This window comes from Oncorhynchus keta, chromosome 31 (assembly GCF_023373465.1).
Source record: "Oncorhynchus keta strain PuntledgeMale-10-30-2019 chromosome 31, Oket_V2, whole genome shotgun sequence".
In the NCBI taxonomy this organism is placed as follows: Eukaryota; Metazoa; Chordata; class Actinopteri; order Salmoniformes; family Salmonidae; genus Oncorhynchus; species Oncorhynchus keta.
The window spans coordinates 16,405,632-16,423,501 of NC_068451.1; the positions used below are offsets into that span (position 1 = coordinate 16,405,632).

Consider the following 17,870-nt stretch of genomic DNA (forward strand, 5'->3'; position numbering starts at 1 on the left):
GACAAAACATTTATCCTTGCTTTATTTGGAAAGGTTAACTTTATTAAAACTACAAAAATAGACAACACAATGAATTATAATGGCATCAAGGTAAGGTAGCAAGCTTTCTACAGAGGAACAAAAAGAGACCCCAACTGTAACAAAGAAATTCCATATATTAGACAAAATAAAAATTCTGTCCTTTGAAGATGAACCTGATGACGTGTACATATTCTAAGACAAAGGATGACAGCATCACTGACAACAAGGAGATTCTAAGTACATATACAGGAAATATATATACAAATATGGGTTTAGTTGGGCTACAGTGTATCAAAAAAGGTAAATCGAGACACACATTCGTATGGCACCACCATTCACACTCATTCAATCAGTAAACAAGGATTATTTGATCATCTTGATTAAGCCTGACACATTATGCAGAACTACACTCAGTGAGGCAGAGTCCACCACGGGCAGCTTATGTTGGGATAATGTAGATGAAAGGTTACTGACAAACTAGAAAGCTTTGGATACAGTTGTTAGTGCTCTTCTCATGAGTGTTAAATCTGTTGTGATTGCCGTTTTAACAATTCAGTCTGATCGTTTCCCTATTGCTGGGTATCTATGTAACACTGGCAGAAAGCATTTGGTGTGCTCTACCTTTCCTCATAATGCAGACAGAGGTTTTCCAAACCTCTATTTTCCTCCTTGACAACACCTTTCATGAGGCAGTTCTATTTGAACAACAATCGACTGAAATGAATCATGAATACATGATCAACTTTAAGATGATAAATCACAAGACACTGACCTGTTTTTCTGTTTAGAACTACATCTATTTTGACCAGCAATGCCATGTTGGACTGCTATCGGTTCCAACACCAAGGGGATACAGACTGTCTGTACGCTCCAACATCCAGACTAGCATACCAACATGATACTGTTGGGGGAGCTACTCAAAGTGTCGTTAATTAGTTGTTCAACTACAAGTACTGTAACTATGCCCCATTCTGGTGCAGGTATTGGGGCATGCGGCCAGAAACAGCCTTTAAAGTGCAGCTGGTAGTATTGGACATATATGAACCTCCTTTCTGCATCTGGGTTACTGAGTCAGACCCAGCTCCGCTATTCATCGCTGGTAGAAAATCACATCGCTCACCTCACTTACACATGAAAATGGTGATTTACATATACCAGCCCGCACTCCCCTCTAGTCGTCAATCCATCTGTCCATCCATGTTATGCCGTTCCATCAGCTAGTCACCAATCACAACTGTCAGTTTCACATGTGATGTCACAGCACAGGCAGTGTTGTCTGTCTTTCAGTGTGTGTTGCTGTGGGTTATACTATTCCAGCTCCCATAAGGAAGGATGTCTCTCTTCTGTTAAGTTCAAATCTCATTGGTTGTAGCACCTCCCCTACTGTACCTGTTCTCTCGGGCAGTGAGGCTCACGTCACGTGACACCAGTCAGTTCTCTCTGGCTCCGGAGGTCCAAAGGGTTTCAGTTTGGAGGTCTGGTAGAGTAACAACCATATCTCTATGGTAACAACCACACACTTCCTGTCCTGGAAAGAGTCCTCGAGTCCAGATCAGTTCACGTCAGTCCAGTATAACTCCATAGTTACAGCTCAGAGTGGATCAATTGTGAGAGATATGAGTGAGACTGCAGAATGAAAGGCTTACGGAGTGGTGAGATACTGAGTTGGGTGGAGAGGGAGGCAGAATATAGTCACAACGCCAGCCTAGTCTGGGCTGAGCAGCTGACTGACTGAAAGCATTGTGTGTGTGTGTCTAATGCCTGGTGTTACAGACTGCTGGTGGAACAGCTGTTGCTGTGTCTGCTACTGGCCTGTGTATGAGATACCATCATTCTGCTTGCCAGACTTTAAAGCTCAGGCGTAACGCCAGAGGAATATAATGCAATATTCAGCCACACTCGTCTGGTTCCATGAGACTAGAGACAACAGACTGGGGTCTGGGATGGAGGGTTTGGGGCTGGGAAGAACTGGGTTATATACTGAAAACTAGTGAAATATACTGGGACATACTCGTATTTCTATATAGTACTAAGACAGCAAACCTTGTGTGCAATTTCACCTCTGTGTGAAAAATGTGTGTGTACCGTTTTGAGATGGAGAAATGTTGACAGTATGAGAATATATATATATAGACCTTCACCAGTAACCCTAGCACATTATTTATACAAATACCAAAAACATTAGCAGGTCAAGTAATAAAATATCTATATAGGATGATGTGTTAAGTTTATCCCAAAATGTTAATATGCTATTAAACTATGATCACATTTCAGAGTATTAATGTCTGACATTGATGCATAATCAGATTGGTATTGTTGATATTCTTTGAGAATCCTTATTCAGCGTTACAAATTCATTTTAGCTTCATCTACATTACCAAGCATTGTCACATCGCCTCCCCATACGTCTTACAGCTTCCCTGTGTTCGCTAGCAGACCATTGACAGACCATCGGTGGTCCTAGAAGCACTATGCAGAATCAGACATCAACCCACCACCGCACCAACCATTGTGTTGTGTTACATTCTTATAAAGACCATCTAGAGACTACTCAGGGGGGGTGAAGGGGTTTGGGTTGGGGTCTGTCTCGTGGGAGTGAAAACCGAACCAGCGGTGTCTCAGCCCCATCCGCCCATCATAGAGAGATACAAAATATACAAGCAGGCACCCGTCCCTCTACTGCACACCTCTCCCTCTACACCTCCACCACTTCTACACACATCCCTCGATCAAAGCACTCATCTCTACGATGAATGAAGGTTGGAGGAGCCGTCTCTCATCCCCCTCTCTCCATCTCACTCTTCCATTCCTCTCTCTCTCTCTACACCATGTTCATGGCATCCTCTGTGAGGAAGGAGTGAATGTGGGCAAATGATGGGCGGAGCTTGCAGTCCCGGTTCCAGCAGCTCAGCATGAGGTCATAGAGACCCTGAGGACACACATCTGGCCTGCTCAGATACACCTGGGGATGGGTGGGGGGGAGAAAGATAGAAAGGGGGAGGTGGAGGGGGGTGACAAAAGGAATGAGGGTTAAACATTCCATCTACTTAAATGTACTGCTACTGTACTGTATGAGCCTGTGTAAGAGTGTGTGTACCTGTCTTCCGTGGTCCCTGAAGAACTCTCCGGCGTTGTCTATGACCTGTTCATCAGTCAGGTTGGAGTAGGGTTGCTCCTGACACACACTCAGCATCTCCCACAGAGTCACACCAAACGCCCACACGTCACTGGCTGTGGTGAACTTCCCCTGCAGAGACACACACTACCTGTTAGTTACTGGTTAGTTACTTATTTACCACAACTAACTTACTACTTGTCCCACCATTTTGTTTATTTATTTTGTAATGTCCTCATATCTTCCCTCTTGTTTTCTTTATGCCTCTCTCTCCTTCCTCGCCCCCCTCTCTCCTTCCTTGCCCCTCTCTCTCCTCCCTCGCCCCTCTCTCTCCCTGTGTGTCCTCTCACCATCAGTATACACTCCCAGGCCATCCATCGTATAGGCAGCACGGCCCGCCCCTCTCTCTCCTTCCTCGCCCCTCTCTCTCCTTCCTCGCCCCTCTCTCTCCCTGTGTGTCCTCTCACCATCAGTATAAACTCCCAGGCCATCCATTGTATAGGCAGCACGGCCCGCCCCTCTCCTTCCTCGCCCCTCTCTCTCCTTCCTCGCCCCTCTCTCTCCCTGTGTGTCCTCTCACCATCAGTATACACTCCCAGGCCATCCATTGTATAGGCAGCACGGCCCACCCCTCTCTCTCCTTCCTCGCCCTCTCTCCTCTCCTCTCTCCCTCGCCCCTCTCTCTCCTTCCTCGCCCCTCTCTCTCCTTCCTCGCCCCTCTCTCTCCTTCCTCGCCCCTCTCTCTCCCTGTGTGTCCTCTCACCATCAGTATACACTCCCAGGCCATCCATCGTATAGGCAGCACGGCCCACCCCTCTCTCTCCTTCCTCACCCCTCTCTCTCCTTCCTCGCCCCTCTCTCTCCTTCCTCGCCCCGCTCTCTCCTTCCTCGCCCCGCTCTCCTTCCTCGCCCCTCTCTCGCCTTCCTCGCCCCTCTCTCGCCTTCCTCGCCCCTCTCTCCTTCCTCGCCCCTCTCTCTCCTTCCTCGCCCCTCTCTCGCCTTCCTCGCCCCTCTCTCTCCCTGTGTGTCCTCTCACCATCAGTATACACTCCCAGGCCATCCATCGTATAGGCAGCACGGCCCGCCCCTCTCTCTCCTTCCTCGCACCTCTCTCTCCTTCCTCGCACCTCTCTCTCCTTCCTCGCCCCTCTCTCTCCCTGTGTGTCCTCTCACCATCAGTATACACTCCCAGGCCATCCATCGTATAGGCAACACGGCTCGCCCCTCTCTCTCCTTCCTCGCCCCTCTCTCTCCTTCCTCGCCCCCCTCTCTCCTTCCTCGCCCCCCTCTCTCCTTCCTCGCCCCTCTCTCTCCCTGTGTGTCCTCTCACCATCAGTATACACTCCCAGGCCATCCATCGTATAGGCAGCACGGCCCGCCCCTCTCTCTCCTTCCTCGCCCCTCTCTCTCCTTCCTCGCCCCTCTCTCCCTGTGTGTCCTCTCACCATCAGTATACACTCCCAGGCCATCCATTGTATAGGCAGCACGGCCCGCCCCTCTCCTTCCTCGCCCCTCTCTCTCCTTCCTCGCCCCTCTCTCTCCTTCCTCGCCTCTCTCTCTCCCTGTGTGTCCTCTCACCATCAGTATACACTCCCAGGCCATCCATCGTATAGGCAGCACGGCTCGCCCCTCTCTCTCCTTCCTCGCACCTCTCTCTCCTTCCTCGCCCCTCTCTCTCCTTCCTCGCACCTCTCTCTCCTTCCTCGCCCCTCTCTCTCCCTGTGTGTCCTCTCACCATCAGTATACACTCCCAGGCCATCCATCGTATAGGCAGCACGGCCCGCCCCTCTCTCTCCTTCCTCGCCCCTCTCTCTCCTTCCTCGCCCTCTCTCTCCCTGTGTGTCCTCTCACCATCAGTATACACTCCCAGGCCATCCATCGTATAGGCAGCACGGCCCGCCCCTCTCCTTCCTCGCCCCTCTCTCCTTCCTCGCCCCTCTCTCTCCTTCCTCGCCCCTCTCTCTCCTTCCCCGCCCCTCTCTCTCCTTCCTCGCCCCTCTCTCCTTCCTCGCCCCTCTCTCTCCTTCCCCGGCCCTCTCTCTCCTCGCCCCTCTCTCTCCTTCCTCGCCCCTCTCTCTCCCTGTGTGTCCTCTCACCATCAGTATACACTCCCAGGCCATCCATCGTATAGGCAGCACGGCTCGCCCCTGGATGCGGTAGTAGTCTCCAGCGTACAGGTTTCTGCTCATCCCAAAGTCGGCGATCTTGATGGGTCGCTCCCCGCCCCGGTCGCCCCCGCTCTCGCCCTTCTCACCCCCCACCAGGCAGTTTCTTGTGGCCAGGTCACGGTGCACGAAGTTCAGAGACGACAGAAACTTCATCCCTGAAGCTATCTGACTGGCCATGGCGATCAGAGCAGGGTAACTGAGAGGGAGGGATGTGTGGTGGAAGAAGAAGAGAGGAGATAAGAGGCAGAAATACAATATTTCAGATGCAGGTGGAAAGGTGTTTGTGTATATATGCATCTGTCTTTGTGAAAATGTGTGTGTGACTGTGTGTGTGTGTACTATGTGTGTGTGTGTGTGTATACTCTGTGCGTCTGTGTGTACTATGTGTGTGTGTATACTCTGTGCGTGTGTGTACTATGTGTGCGTATTACCTGATGGTGGGGGTGTTGTGTGTGGGTCCGGTCTTGTCCAGCAGGACTCTGTGTGAGAGGTACTGGTTGAGGTCTCCACTTTCCATGTACTCTGTGACCATACAGAGAGGGTCGCTGCTCACACACACTCCCAACAGACGGATGATGTTGGGGTCCTTTAGACGAGACAGAATCTTCCCCTCCTTTAGGAAGTCATTCCTAGGAGGGAGGGAGAGAGAGGAGCAAGGGGTGGGGTGGAGGAGAGAGAGATCAACAATTGAAATGAGAAAAAGCTAAAAGAAAGAGATGGAGTGAGAGAGACAGAGACTGAGAAAGAAAAACTAAACTTTAGGACCAAAATTAGATGTTCTTAATAGGTCTAAAAATGGTAATTGTTCGCTAAATGATTTAGATGAACTATCCTGAGACAGACCTGGCGTTCTTGGAGGCATCAGGACGCAGTATCTTAACAGCCACCAGCAGAGGGCGTCCTTTCCTCACATTGAAAGGGAACTCCAGGTTAGGCAGTTCCTGAGGGCTCTCAATCTCACACAGGTGCACCTGAGGAAGGAACCAACAGAAAAAGATACCTTCAACCAACAACCACAACTAAGAATCCAAGTATAGCCACTGTCTCACATGATCAGAAAACCACCCCGCATCGCCACAAATGACTTCAATGATGCCAGTCTCAGACTAAAGAATGTAGTGAACAATAGAGCACTTGCTAACACACACTTGCACATACACACGCACACGCACACACACACATACTCAGTATAGTTAAACACATCTACACATACAAACAAGCACACACACAAACACAGGCATACACACCTCTCCAAACTGTCCTTCTCCCAGTTTCTCCTTGAAGACCAGACAGTGTCGAGGCAGTTCAGGCAGGGGGGTGCAGTCTGCTGCAGTGGGGCTGGGGGAGGTCAGGGCTGGCACTGCATACGTGTTGTTACCACTGACAAGACAAATCACAGCTAAGTGTATTGAAAGTGCATTTAAAATCACAACACACTTTAGGGTAGAAACACAAAAAAGGCAATAAAGGAGATGAATAAAAGAACATAAAAACAAAGAAAGATCACTGATTCAAGTCCAAGTTAAAAAGGTGGGTTTGTAATGGTGATTTAACCCTCCTACCTGACGCCCTGCAGGCTAACAATGTCCGCCTCTGCATAGTGGGGCACGCTGGCGGGGAAGGGGGGAGACAGGGCCGGGTAGGGAGGGGCATCGGGGTACGGGGGAGGCTCCTCCTGGGTGGGGGGCAAGCCTTTCTCCAAGTCCATACCACAGCCTGGAGGGAGGGGGAGGAGGGAAGAAGTTGCGAAAGGAGGAATAGAGGGATGGAAGAGTTGAGAGAGGCGTGCTCAGGCCTTTGTCACAAGCATTTTGAGGCAAATGACTTTATTATGCTTAAAGCACGACACAAAACGGGAGTGAATTGATGCAGTGAGCGAGTGACAGACAAACGGTTCATAATCAAACACATGCTCAGAGCCCTGATGTCACTCTGTTATTCTAGACAGTATGATTCCAGCTCTATGGAGCTCCTGGAAGAGGGTGAATCCTGGTACTTCCCCCCCAGTCAGAGGCTCTTACCCTGGGCCCCATTATTGAGGCTCTTCTCCTGAGGGTGAGAGGAGCTGGCCCGGGCCATAGGGACGGTTAGGGGCCACGAGGAGCCAGAGCCATGCTGCCTCTGATCTGACAGGAGGAGGTCATAGGCTGGGTTGTTTAGCAGCAAGGCTGGGGGGACACACATGGAGCGCACACACACACACACACACACACACACACACACACACACACACACACACACACACACACACACACACACACACACACACACACACACACACACACACACCAAGGCACACAACAAAAAATAAGGCAAACATGCGATATACACGACAAGGCAAACAACACAACACAGCACAACACAAGTTAGCGAAACACAGCATACCAGTGACAATACAAGGGGGCATTAAGTTGGGGAGAACAGAACAGGTCAGCAGAGCAAAGACCAGGCAAGGTTAACACAACTCAGACAATGAACAAACGTAACAACCACAGGGGTATAATGTACATGTGGGAGGATAATATTTCTGTTATTCAGCATAATAATGTTCCTGTGATATTGTTATTCTTCTGTATAAAGTGACACCGTTCAAATCTGACACAGTGGATAGTAAAGACAGCATAGCGGCCGCCTGCAGCGCGGAGCAACTAGGAATGCTCTCTCTCTTCCTCTTTCCTTCCCATCAGTCAACAACAGGTCTCTTATGCTCTGTGTGTGTGTGTGTGTGTGTGTGTGTGTGTGTGTCCCCTATATGCCTGTCTGTGTCTATCAGCAGGATCTGATGGTGTCATGTTTAGTTTTAGTGTTTGATCTGTTGTGTGTTTACTGTACTGTACCACATCTCCTTTGTGTGTTTACTGTACCACATCTCCTTTGTGTGTTTACTGTTCTGTACCACATCTCCTTTGTGTGTTTACTGTACCACATCTCCTTTGTGTGTTTACTGTACTGTACCACATCTCCTTTGTGTGTTTACTGTTCTGTACCACATCTCCTTTGTGTGTTTACTGTTCTGTACCACATCTCCTTTGTGTGTTTACTGTTCTGTACCACATCTCCTTTGTGTGTTTACTGTACTGTACCACATCTCCTTTGTGTGTTTACTGTACTGTACCACATCTCCTTTGTTTACTGTGTTTTTACTGTACCACATCTCCGTTGTGTGTTTACTGTACCACATCTCCTTTGTGTGTTTACTGTACTGTACCACATCTCCTTTGTGTGTTTACTGTTCTGTACCACATCTCCTTTGTGTGTTTACTGTTCTGTACCACATCTCCTTTGTGTGTTTACTGTTCTGTACCACATCTCCTTTGTGTGTTTACTGTACTGTACCACATCTCCTTTGTGTGTTTACTGTTCTGTACCACATCTCCTTTGTGTGTTTACTGTACTGTACCACATCTCCTTTGTGTGTTTACTGTACCACATCTCCGTTTGTGTGTTTACTGTACCACATCTCCTTTGTGTGTTTACTGTACTGTACCACATCTCCTTTGTGTGTTTACTGTACTGTACCACATCTCCTTTGTGTGTTTACTGTTCTGTACCACATCTCCTTTGTGTGTTTACTGTTCTGTACCACATCTCCTTTGTGTGTTTACTGTACTGTACCACATCTCCTTTGTGTGTTTACTGTACTGTACCACATCTCCTTTGTGTGTTTACTGTACTGTACCACATCTCCTTTGTGTGTTTACTGTACTGTACCACATCTCCTTTGTGTGTTTACTGTTCTGTACCACATCTCCTTTGTGTGTTTACTGTTCTGTACCACATCTCCTTTGTGTGTTTACTGTACTGTACCACATCTCCTTTGTGTGTTTACTGTTCTGTACCACATCTCCTTTGTGTGTTTACTGTTCTGTACCACATCTCCTTTGTGTGTTTACTGTACTGTACCACATCTCCTTTGTGTGTTTACTGTTCTGTACCACATCTCCTTTGTGTGTTTACTGTACTGTACCACATCTCCTTTGTGTGTTTACTGTTCTGTACCACATCTCCTTTGTGTGTTTACTGTTCTGTACCACATCTCCTTTGTGTGTTTACTGTACTGTACCACATCTCCTTTGTGTGTTTACTGTACTGTACCACATCTCCTTTGTGTGTTTACTGTACTGTACCACATCTCCTTTGTGTGTTTACTGTACTGTACCACATCTCCTTTGTGTGTTTACTGTACTGTACCACATCTCCTTTGTGTGTTTACTGTTCTGTACCACATCTCCTTTGTGTGTTTACTGTACCACATCTCCTTTGTGTGTTTACTGTACCACATCTCCTTTGTGTGTTTACTGTTCTGTACCACATCTCCTTTGTGTGTTTACTGTTCTGTACCACATCTCCTTTGTGTGTTTACTGTACTGTACACATCTCCTTTGTGTGTTTACTGTACTGTACCACATCTCCTTTGTGTGTTTACTGTACCACATCTCCTTTGTGTGTTTACTGTACCACATCTCCTTTGTGTGTTTACTGTTCTGTACCACATCTCCTTTGTGTGTTTACTGTTCTGTACCACATCTCCTTTGTGTGTTTACTGTACTGTACCACATCTCCTTTGTGTGTTTACTGTTCTGTACCACATCTCCTTTGTGTGTTTACTGTACTGTACCACATCTCCTTTGTGTGTTTACTGTTCTGTACCACATCTCCTTTGTGTGTTTACTGTTCTGTACCACATCTCCTTTGTGTGTTTACTGTACTGTACCACATCTCCTTTGTGTGTTTACTGTACTGTACCACATCTCCTTTGTGTGTTTACTGTACTGTACCACATCTCCTTTGTGTGTTTACTGTACCACATCTCCTTTGTGTGTTTACTGTACTGTACCACATCTCCTTTGTGTGTTTACTGTTCTGTACCACATCTCCTTTGTGTGTTTACTGTACCACATCTCCTTTGTGTGTTTCCTTTGTGTGTTTACTGTACTGTACTGTACACATCTCCTTTGTGTGTTTACTGTACTGTACCACATCTCCTTTGTGTGTTTACTGTTCTGTACTGTACTGTACACTCTCCTTTGTGTGTTTACTGTACCACATCTCCTTTGTGTGTTTACTGTACTGTACCACATCTCCTTTGTGTGTTTACTGTACCACATCTCCTTTGTACTGTACCACATCTCCTTTGTGTGTTTACTGTACCACATCTCCTTTGTGTGTTTACTGTACTGTACTGTACCACATCTCCTTTGTGTGTTTACTGTACCACATCTCCTTTGTGTGTTTACTGTACTCCTTTGTGTGTTTACTGTACCACATCTCCTTTGTGTGTTTACTGTACTGTACCACATCTCCTTTGTGTGTTTACTGTACTGTACCACATCTCCTTTGTGTGTTTACTGTTCTGTACCACATCTCCTTTGTGTGTTTACTGTACCACATCTCCTTTGTGTGTTTACTGTACTGTACCACATCTCCTTTGTGTGTTTACTGTACTGTACCACATCTCCTTTGTGTGTTTACTGTACTGTACCACATCTCCTTTGTGTGTTTACTGTACCACATCTCCTTTGTGTGTTTACTGTACCACATCTCCTTTGTGTGTTTACTGTTCTGTACCACATCTCCTTTGTGTGTTTACTGTACCACATCTCCTTTGTGTGTTTACTGTACTGTACCACATCTCCTTTGTGTGTTTACTGTACCACATCTCCTTTGTGTGTTTACTGTACTGTACCACATCTCCTTTGTGTGTTTACTGTACTGTACCACATCTCCTTTGTGTGTTTACTGTTCTGTACCACATCTCCTTTGTGTGTTTACTGTACCACATCTCCTTTGTGTGTTTACTGTACTGTACCACATCTCCTTTGTGTGTTTACTGTACTGTACCACATCTCCTTTGTGTGTTTACTGTACCACATCTCCTTTGTGTGTTTACTGTACCACATCTCCTTTGTGTGTTTACTGTACCACATCTCCTTTGTGTGTTTACTGTACTGTACCACATCTCCTTTGTGTGTTTACTGTACTGTACCACATCTCCTTTGTGTGTTTACTGTACTGTACCACATCTCCTTTGTGTGTTTACTGTACTGTACCACATCTCCTTTGTGTGTTTACTGTACCACATCTCCTTTGTGTGTTTACTGTACTGTACCACATCTCCTTTGTGTGTTTACTGTACCACATCTCCTTTGTGTGTTTACTGTACCACATCTCCTTTGTGTGTTTACTGTACCACATCTCCTTTGTGTTTACTGTACCACATCTCCTTTGTGTGTTTACTGTACTGTACCACATCTCCTTTGTGTGTTTACTGTACTGTACCACATCTCCTTTGTGTGTTTACTGTACCACATCTCCTTTGTGTGTTTACTGTACCACATCTCCTTTGTGTGTTTACTGTACCACATCTCCTTTGTGTGTTTACTGTATCTCCTTTGTGTGTTTACTGTACCACATCTCCTTTGTGTGTTTACTGTACTGTACCACATCTCCTTTGTGTGTTTACCACCACATCTCCTTTGTGTTTTACTGTACAACATCTCCTGGTGTTTACTGTACCACATCTCCTTTGTGTGTTTACTGTACCACATCTCCTTTTCTTTTACTGTACCACATCTCCTTTGTGTGTTTACTGTACCACATCTCCTTTGTACCTGTTCAATCTCCTTTGTGTTTACTGTCTGCCACATCTCCTTTGTGTGTTCTACTGTTGTGTGTTACTGTACCACATCTCCTTTGTGTGTTGTACCACATCTCCTTTGTGTTTACTGTACCACATCTCCTTTGTCTGTACCACATCTCCTTTGTGTGTTTACTGTACCACATCTCCTTTGTGTGTTTACTGTACCACATCTCCTTTGTGTGTTTACTGTACACATCTCCTTTGTGTGTTTCTTACTGTACCACATGTCCTTTGTGGTGCTGTACCACACATCTCCTTTGTGTGTTTACTGTACCACATCTCCTTTGTGGTTTACTGTTCTGTACCACATCTCCTTTGGTGTTTACTGTCCACATCTCCTTTGTGTGTTTACTGTACACCACATCTCCTTTGTGTGTTTACTGTACCAATCTCCTTTGTGTGTTTACTGTACCACATCTCCTTTGTGTGTTTACTGTTCTGTAGTACATCTCCTTTGTGTGTTTACTGTACCACATCTCCTTGTGTGTTTACTGTTCTGTACACATCTCCTTTGTGTGTTTACTGTTCTGTACCACATCTCCTTTGTGTGTTTACTGTTCTGTACCACATCTCCTTGCTCCTGTGTGTGTTTACTGTTCTGTACCACATCTCCTTTGTGTGTTTACTGTTCTGTACCACATCTCCTTTGTGTGTTGTACTGTACCACATCTCCTTTGTGTGTTTACTGTTCTGTACCACATCTCCTTTGTGTGTTTACTGTACTGTACATCTCCTTTGTGTGTTTACTGTACTGTACCACATCTCCTTTGTGTGTTTACTGTTCTGTACCACATCTCCTTTGTGTGTTTACCTGAAATCTCCTTTGTGGCTGTACCACATCTCCTTTGTGTGTTTACTGTACCACATCTCACTTTAAGTAAGAATGTAAAGATCTCCTTTGTGTACCACATCTCCTTTGTGTGTTTACTGTACCACATCTCCTTGAAAGTCATGCTGTGCCTTCCTCCATCTCCTTTGTGTTTTCTTCCAGTATTGCATCTCCTTTGTGAATGACCACATCTCCTTTGTGTGTTTACTGTACAGCATCTCCTTTGTGTGTTTACTGTTCTGTACCACATCTCCTTTGTGTGTTTACTGTACCACATCTCCTTTGTGTGTTTAACTGTAATGAAGTGCATGTGTGTGTTTGCTGTACCACATCTCCTTTGTGTGTTTACTGTACCACATCTCCTTTGTGTGTTTACTGTACCACATCTCCTTTGTGTGTTTACTGTACCACATCTCCTTTGTGTGTTTACTGTACCACATCTCCTTTGTGTGTTTACTGTACTGTACCACATCTCCTTTGTGTGTTTACTGTACCACATCTCCTTTGTGTGTTTACTGTACCACATCTCCTTTGTGTGTTTACTGTACCACATCTCCTTTGTGTGTTTACTGTACCACATCTCCTTTGTGTGTTTACTGTCATGTACCACATCTCCTTTTGTTTACTGTAAATGACAACATGGTCAACATCTCCTTTGTGTGTTTACTGTACCACATCTCCTTTGTGTGTTTACTGTACCACATCTCCTTTGGTGTTTACTGTCTGTACCACATCTCCTTTGTGTGTTTACTGTACCACATCTCCTTTGTGTGTTTACTGTACCACATCTCCTTTGTGTGTTTACTGTACCACATCTCCTTTGTGTGTTTACTGTACCACATCTCCTTTGTGTGTTTACTGTACCACATCTCCTTTGTGTGTTTACTGTACCACATCTCCTTTGTGTGTTTACTGTACCACATCTCCTTTGTGTGTTTACTGTACTGTACCACATCTCCTTTGTGTGTTTACTGTACTGTACCACATCTCCTTTGTGGTTTACTGGACCACATCTCCTTTGTGTGTTTACTGTACCAATCTCCTTTGTGTGTTTACTGTACCACATCTCCTTTGTGTGTTTAGCTGTAATCTCCTTTGTGTGTTTACTGTACCACATCTCCTTTGTGTTTTACTGTACCACATCTCCTTTGTGTGTTTTGATGTACCACATCTCCTTTGTGTGTTTACTGTACCACATCTCCTTTGATCACTCACCACATCTCCACCACTGTTTACCACATCTCCTTTGTGTGTTTACTGTAGACACTCCTTTGTGTGTTTAAACTGTACCACATCTCCTTTGTTTTTACTTGTTTACTGTACCACATCTCCTTTGTGTGACTGTTCTGTAACATCTCCTTTGTGTGTTTACTGTTAATTTAACACATCTCCTATAAATACTGTAAACATCTCCTTTGTGTGTTTACTGTACCATCTCCTTTGTGTGTTTACTGTACTGTACCACATCTCCTTTGTGTGTTTACTGTACTGTACCACATCTCCTTTGTGTGTTTACTGTACTGTACCACATCTCCTTTGTGTGTTTACTGTACTGTACCACATCTCCTTTGTGTGTTTACCACATTCTCTTTTTCTAGCCAAATCAACTGGCTAATTGATATAGCAGTTGCTAGATTTGATTGTCTTTCTTGCAATAATACAGCACATTCTCCAGTACCGGTTCAATGTATTTGTTTGTGTCTGCCAGTCTGTATATCTGTCTGCCTGTCTGTGTGTGTCTGCCTGTCTGTGTGTGTCTGCCTGTCTGTGTGTGTCTGCCTGTCTGTGTGTGTCTGCCTGTCTGTGTCTTTCTCTCTAACTATGTGTCAAATTGACACTCTCTCAGTGTGTTTGCGGTCTTACTGCAACCATGTCCTACCGGTGCTGTCTCGTCCGGTGCCGTCTTGTCCTAGTGGTCGGAGCAGTGCGCTGGGCTCCTGGTACTCTCCCTCTCCGTCGCAGCGCTCCCTGTCGTCAGGGAAAGTGTGTATACGCTGGTAGCGGCTGGAGTAGCTGTGTGTATTGTTGATCACCACGTTGTCCGAGGGGACGGACAGATGGACACGCAACTCGTCACTGGACAGACTGCCCTGGGCCTGGAGAGGACAAGGAGAGGGTTAGAAAAACACACACACACGCGACACACACATTCTCACACGTTACTGGACAGACTAATTTGAACCTGAAAGGCCAACACGCACATTAAGTAAGAATGTAAAGATACGTGAGACAGATAGTGGTAGCCATTTTGAAAGTCATGCTGAAAGCCTTCCTCCTTCACCTTGCCCAGTATCTTCTTCCAGTATTGCCTCCACAGAATGACAGCGATCACAGTCAATAGCAGCAGAATGATGCCCACCAGGCAGCCAATCAGGATGGCTGTGTTGCTGCTGTCGTCCTTGGCGACAGGAAGGCCTGCCCCTGGGGTCACAGCATCGAAGTCGGCCCCTGAGAAGAACATAAATGTAATGAAGTGCATGTGTGTGTTTGCGACAGTATGCAGCTGTGGAAAACATTAAGAGAGCACTGCAAAATGACCTGTTTCTCTGGTTTGACTATTTATAGGTCTGTGTTTGGGTAACATGAACATTTTAGTTTTATTCTATAAACTACTGACAACATTTCTCCCAAATTCCAAATAAAAATGTTGTCATTTAGAGCATTTATTTGCAGAAAATGACAACTGGTCAAAATAACAAAAAAGATGCAGTGTTTTTCAATGGGGTTCAGGTCTGGAGATTGGGCTGTCCATGACAGGGTCTTGATCTGGTGGTCCTCCATTCACACCTTGATTAACCTGGCTGTGTGGTATGGAGCATTGTCCTGCTGGAAGACCAATCCTCAGAGTTGGGGAACATTGTCAGAGCAGAAGGAAGCTAGTTTTCTTCCAGGGCAACTTTGTACGTGGTTTGATTCATGCGTCCTTCACAAAGGTGCTGAAGCACCCCCAGATCATCACCAATCCTCCACCACATTTAACAGTGGGTGTGAGACACTGCAAATAAATGCTCTAAATTACAATATTTTTATTTGGAATTTGGGAGAAATGTTGTCAGTAGTTTATAGAATAAAACTAAAATGTTAATTTTACCCAAACACAGACCTATAAATAGTAAAACCAGAGAAACAGATACTTTTGCAGTGCTCTCAATTTTTTCCAGAGCTGTATGTGGTACGTGAGAGAGTCAGTATTTCATCAGTAAATGTGTAAGTGTTAATGTGCTTTGCAGTCTGTGTATTCGCACGGTCTGTATAGGCAGAGAGGGAGCTGCTGAGAATGCATCTGTCTGTCACACCCAAATACTTTAATCAAGCTCACTGACTGTCTGGTGTGTGTGTGTGTGTGTGTGTGTGTGTGTGTGTGTGTGTGTGTGTGTGTGTGTGTGTGTGTGTGTGTGTGTGTGTGTTCATGCCGGGGAGGTCTGTGAAAGCCTCAGGGCTGGTCTTTGGGACAGAATGTTTTAGCTGTGTTTTCTGTTCTAGATGACCTTGCATGAGAGCAGCAGCTCTGATTATATAGGAAATAGAATGCACACAGTTTATGAGTTCAGCTCAAACATGCAAAACAGTGTTGTAAAGTGAGATCTCTCTCTCAGCATGCGCATATACTCAAACAAACACATCCAAAGCCACAGAACCATAGCCGTGAAGACAGACATAGCACTACACACCCACCACAGTGGAACCCACTGCCGCCCTCTAAAAAGGCCTGGAATTGTCTGGTGTTCCATGATCTGATGTTCCTCAGTGGTTCCGTCAACATGCAGTTAGGGAGATCACAGGAAGGAAGCAGTGGTGTTGTTGTATGTGAATATGATGAGGTACCACAAAGCAACATGCTGTGTTAAGTGTGTTACACTCTTTAGCCCAGAGTCAAAACATTAAATCCACCACTTCATCCTTCCCCCCTGCCCTGCATCCCTCCTTCTGAACCCCTTGTGGTCTCAGGACAGCTCTAAGCTGTGTTAAACAGACCAGTTATCAGGGGAAATGTCCTTTCCCTCTTTCCAACCCTCCCTCTCTCTCTCTCTCTCTCTCACCTGACAGTGTGCTGTTACCCGTGCTGTCCATCATGGGGTTGGTGGTGGGGGGTTCTGGAGGAATGAGGGATGGAAGGAGTGATAAGACAGAGGAGAAGAGAGAGTTCCTCTCAAGGTACTGAAAAGCATGAGAGTGATGATATGTAGCATATGAGATGTCCAACTCCACGTGGACAATAAAGATGATTATTCTGTAGACGACCGTGTTGCCAGACAAAGCTGCAGTGTAGACGACCGTGTTGCCAGACAACGCTGCAGTGTAGACGACCGTGTTGCCAGACAACGCTGCAGTGTAGACGACCGTGTTGCCAGACAACGCTGCAGTGTAGACGACCGTGTTGCCAGACAACGCTGCAGTGTAGACGACCGTGTTGCCAGACAACGCTGCAGTGTAGACGACCGTGTTGCCAGACAACGCTGCAGTGTAGACGACCGTGCTGCCAGACAACGCTGCAGTGTAGACGACCGTGTTGCCAGACAACGCTGCAGTGTAGACGACCGTGCTGCCAGACAACGCTGCAGTGTAGACGACCGTGTTGCCAGACAAAGCTGCAGTGTAGACGACCGTGTTGCCAGACAAAGCTGCAGTGTAGACGACCGTGTTGCCAGACAACGCTGCAGTGTAGACGACCGTGTTGCCAGACAACGCTGCAGTGTAGACGACCGTGTTGCCAGACAAAGCTGCAGTGTAGACGACCGTGTTGCCAGACAACGCTGCAGTGTAGACGGCTGTGTGAAGTTGGATTGAGGCCAGGGGCTTTAACACAGCATGATGGACAGAGGAAGAGGCGGATCACACATGGCTCCTTTCTACATTGATATCCAGTACTGGTGTGGTTACTTCTTATACCCTGTCTGTTTTGTCATTGCATGTTTCTGGAAATGCTTCAAACACACAACTTAGAACACTGCATGCCCACACTCATCACAACGGGTGGGTCGAGGGGCAAGAGGGAGAAGAGGAGGCGAAAGGGGAGAGGAGAATGGAGGAGGGTTGAAAATGGGGAAGGTGGGAAGGAAAGGGAAAGGATGAGGGATGAGAGGAGAGTGGGACGAA

General features: G+C 46.2%; 1 protein-coding gene and 1 long non-coding RNA gene across 5 annotated transcripts in view; both read right to left on the reverse strand.

Annotated features, from left to right (window-relative positions):
• Positions 1-20: 20 nt before the first annotated feature.
• LOC118364072 (epithelial discoidin domain-containing receptor 1) overlaps positions 21-17,870 on the reverse strand; it is an 83,424-nt gene continuing 65,574 nt past the window's right edge. For 2 of the 4 annotated variants that reach the window (XM_052489770.1, XM_052489768.1), the window contains exons 11-21: positions 16,814-16,867; positions 15,055-15,221; positions 14,653-14,869; positions 7,326-7,472; positions 6,867-7,020; positions 6,552-6,684; positions 6,148-6,275; positions 5,736-5,933; positions 5,233-5,500; positions 3,119-3,268; positions 21-2,983 (exon numbers count right to left, since the gene is read on the reverse strand). In XM_052489770.1, the coding sequence (XP_052345730.1) occupies positions 2,843-2,983; positions 3,119-3,268; positions 5,233-5,500; positions 5,736-5,933; positions 6,148-6,275; positions 6,552-6,684; positions 6,867-7,020; positions 7,326-7,472; positions 14,653-14,869; positions 15,055-15,221; positions 16,814-16,867 (1,757 nt within the window). In that variant the 3' untranslated portion in view covers positions 21-2,842. The remainder of the gene's footprint in view (positions 2,984-3,118; positions 3,269-5,232; positions 5,501-5,735; positions 5,934-6,147; positions 6,276-6,551; positions 6,685-6,866; positions 7,021-7,325; positions 7,473-14,652; positions 14,870-15,054; positions 15,222-16,813; positions 16,868-17,870) is intronic. The other 2 variants (XM_052489771.1, XM_052489769.1) reach the window with 2 other exon arrangements.
• Positions 10,592-13,761, reverse strand: LOC127914303 (uncharacterized). The gene is made up of 2 exons (XR_008087958.1): positions 13,530-13,761; positions 10,592-11,691 (listed from the first exon to the last, which is right to left on the reverse strand). It is a non-coding gene; the product is annotated as an uncharacterized LOC127914303 (long non-coding RNA).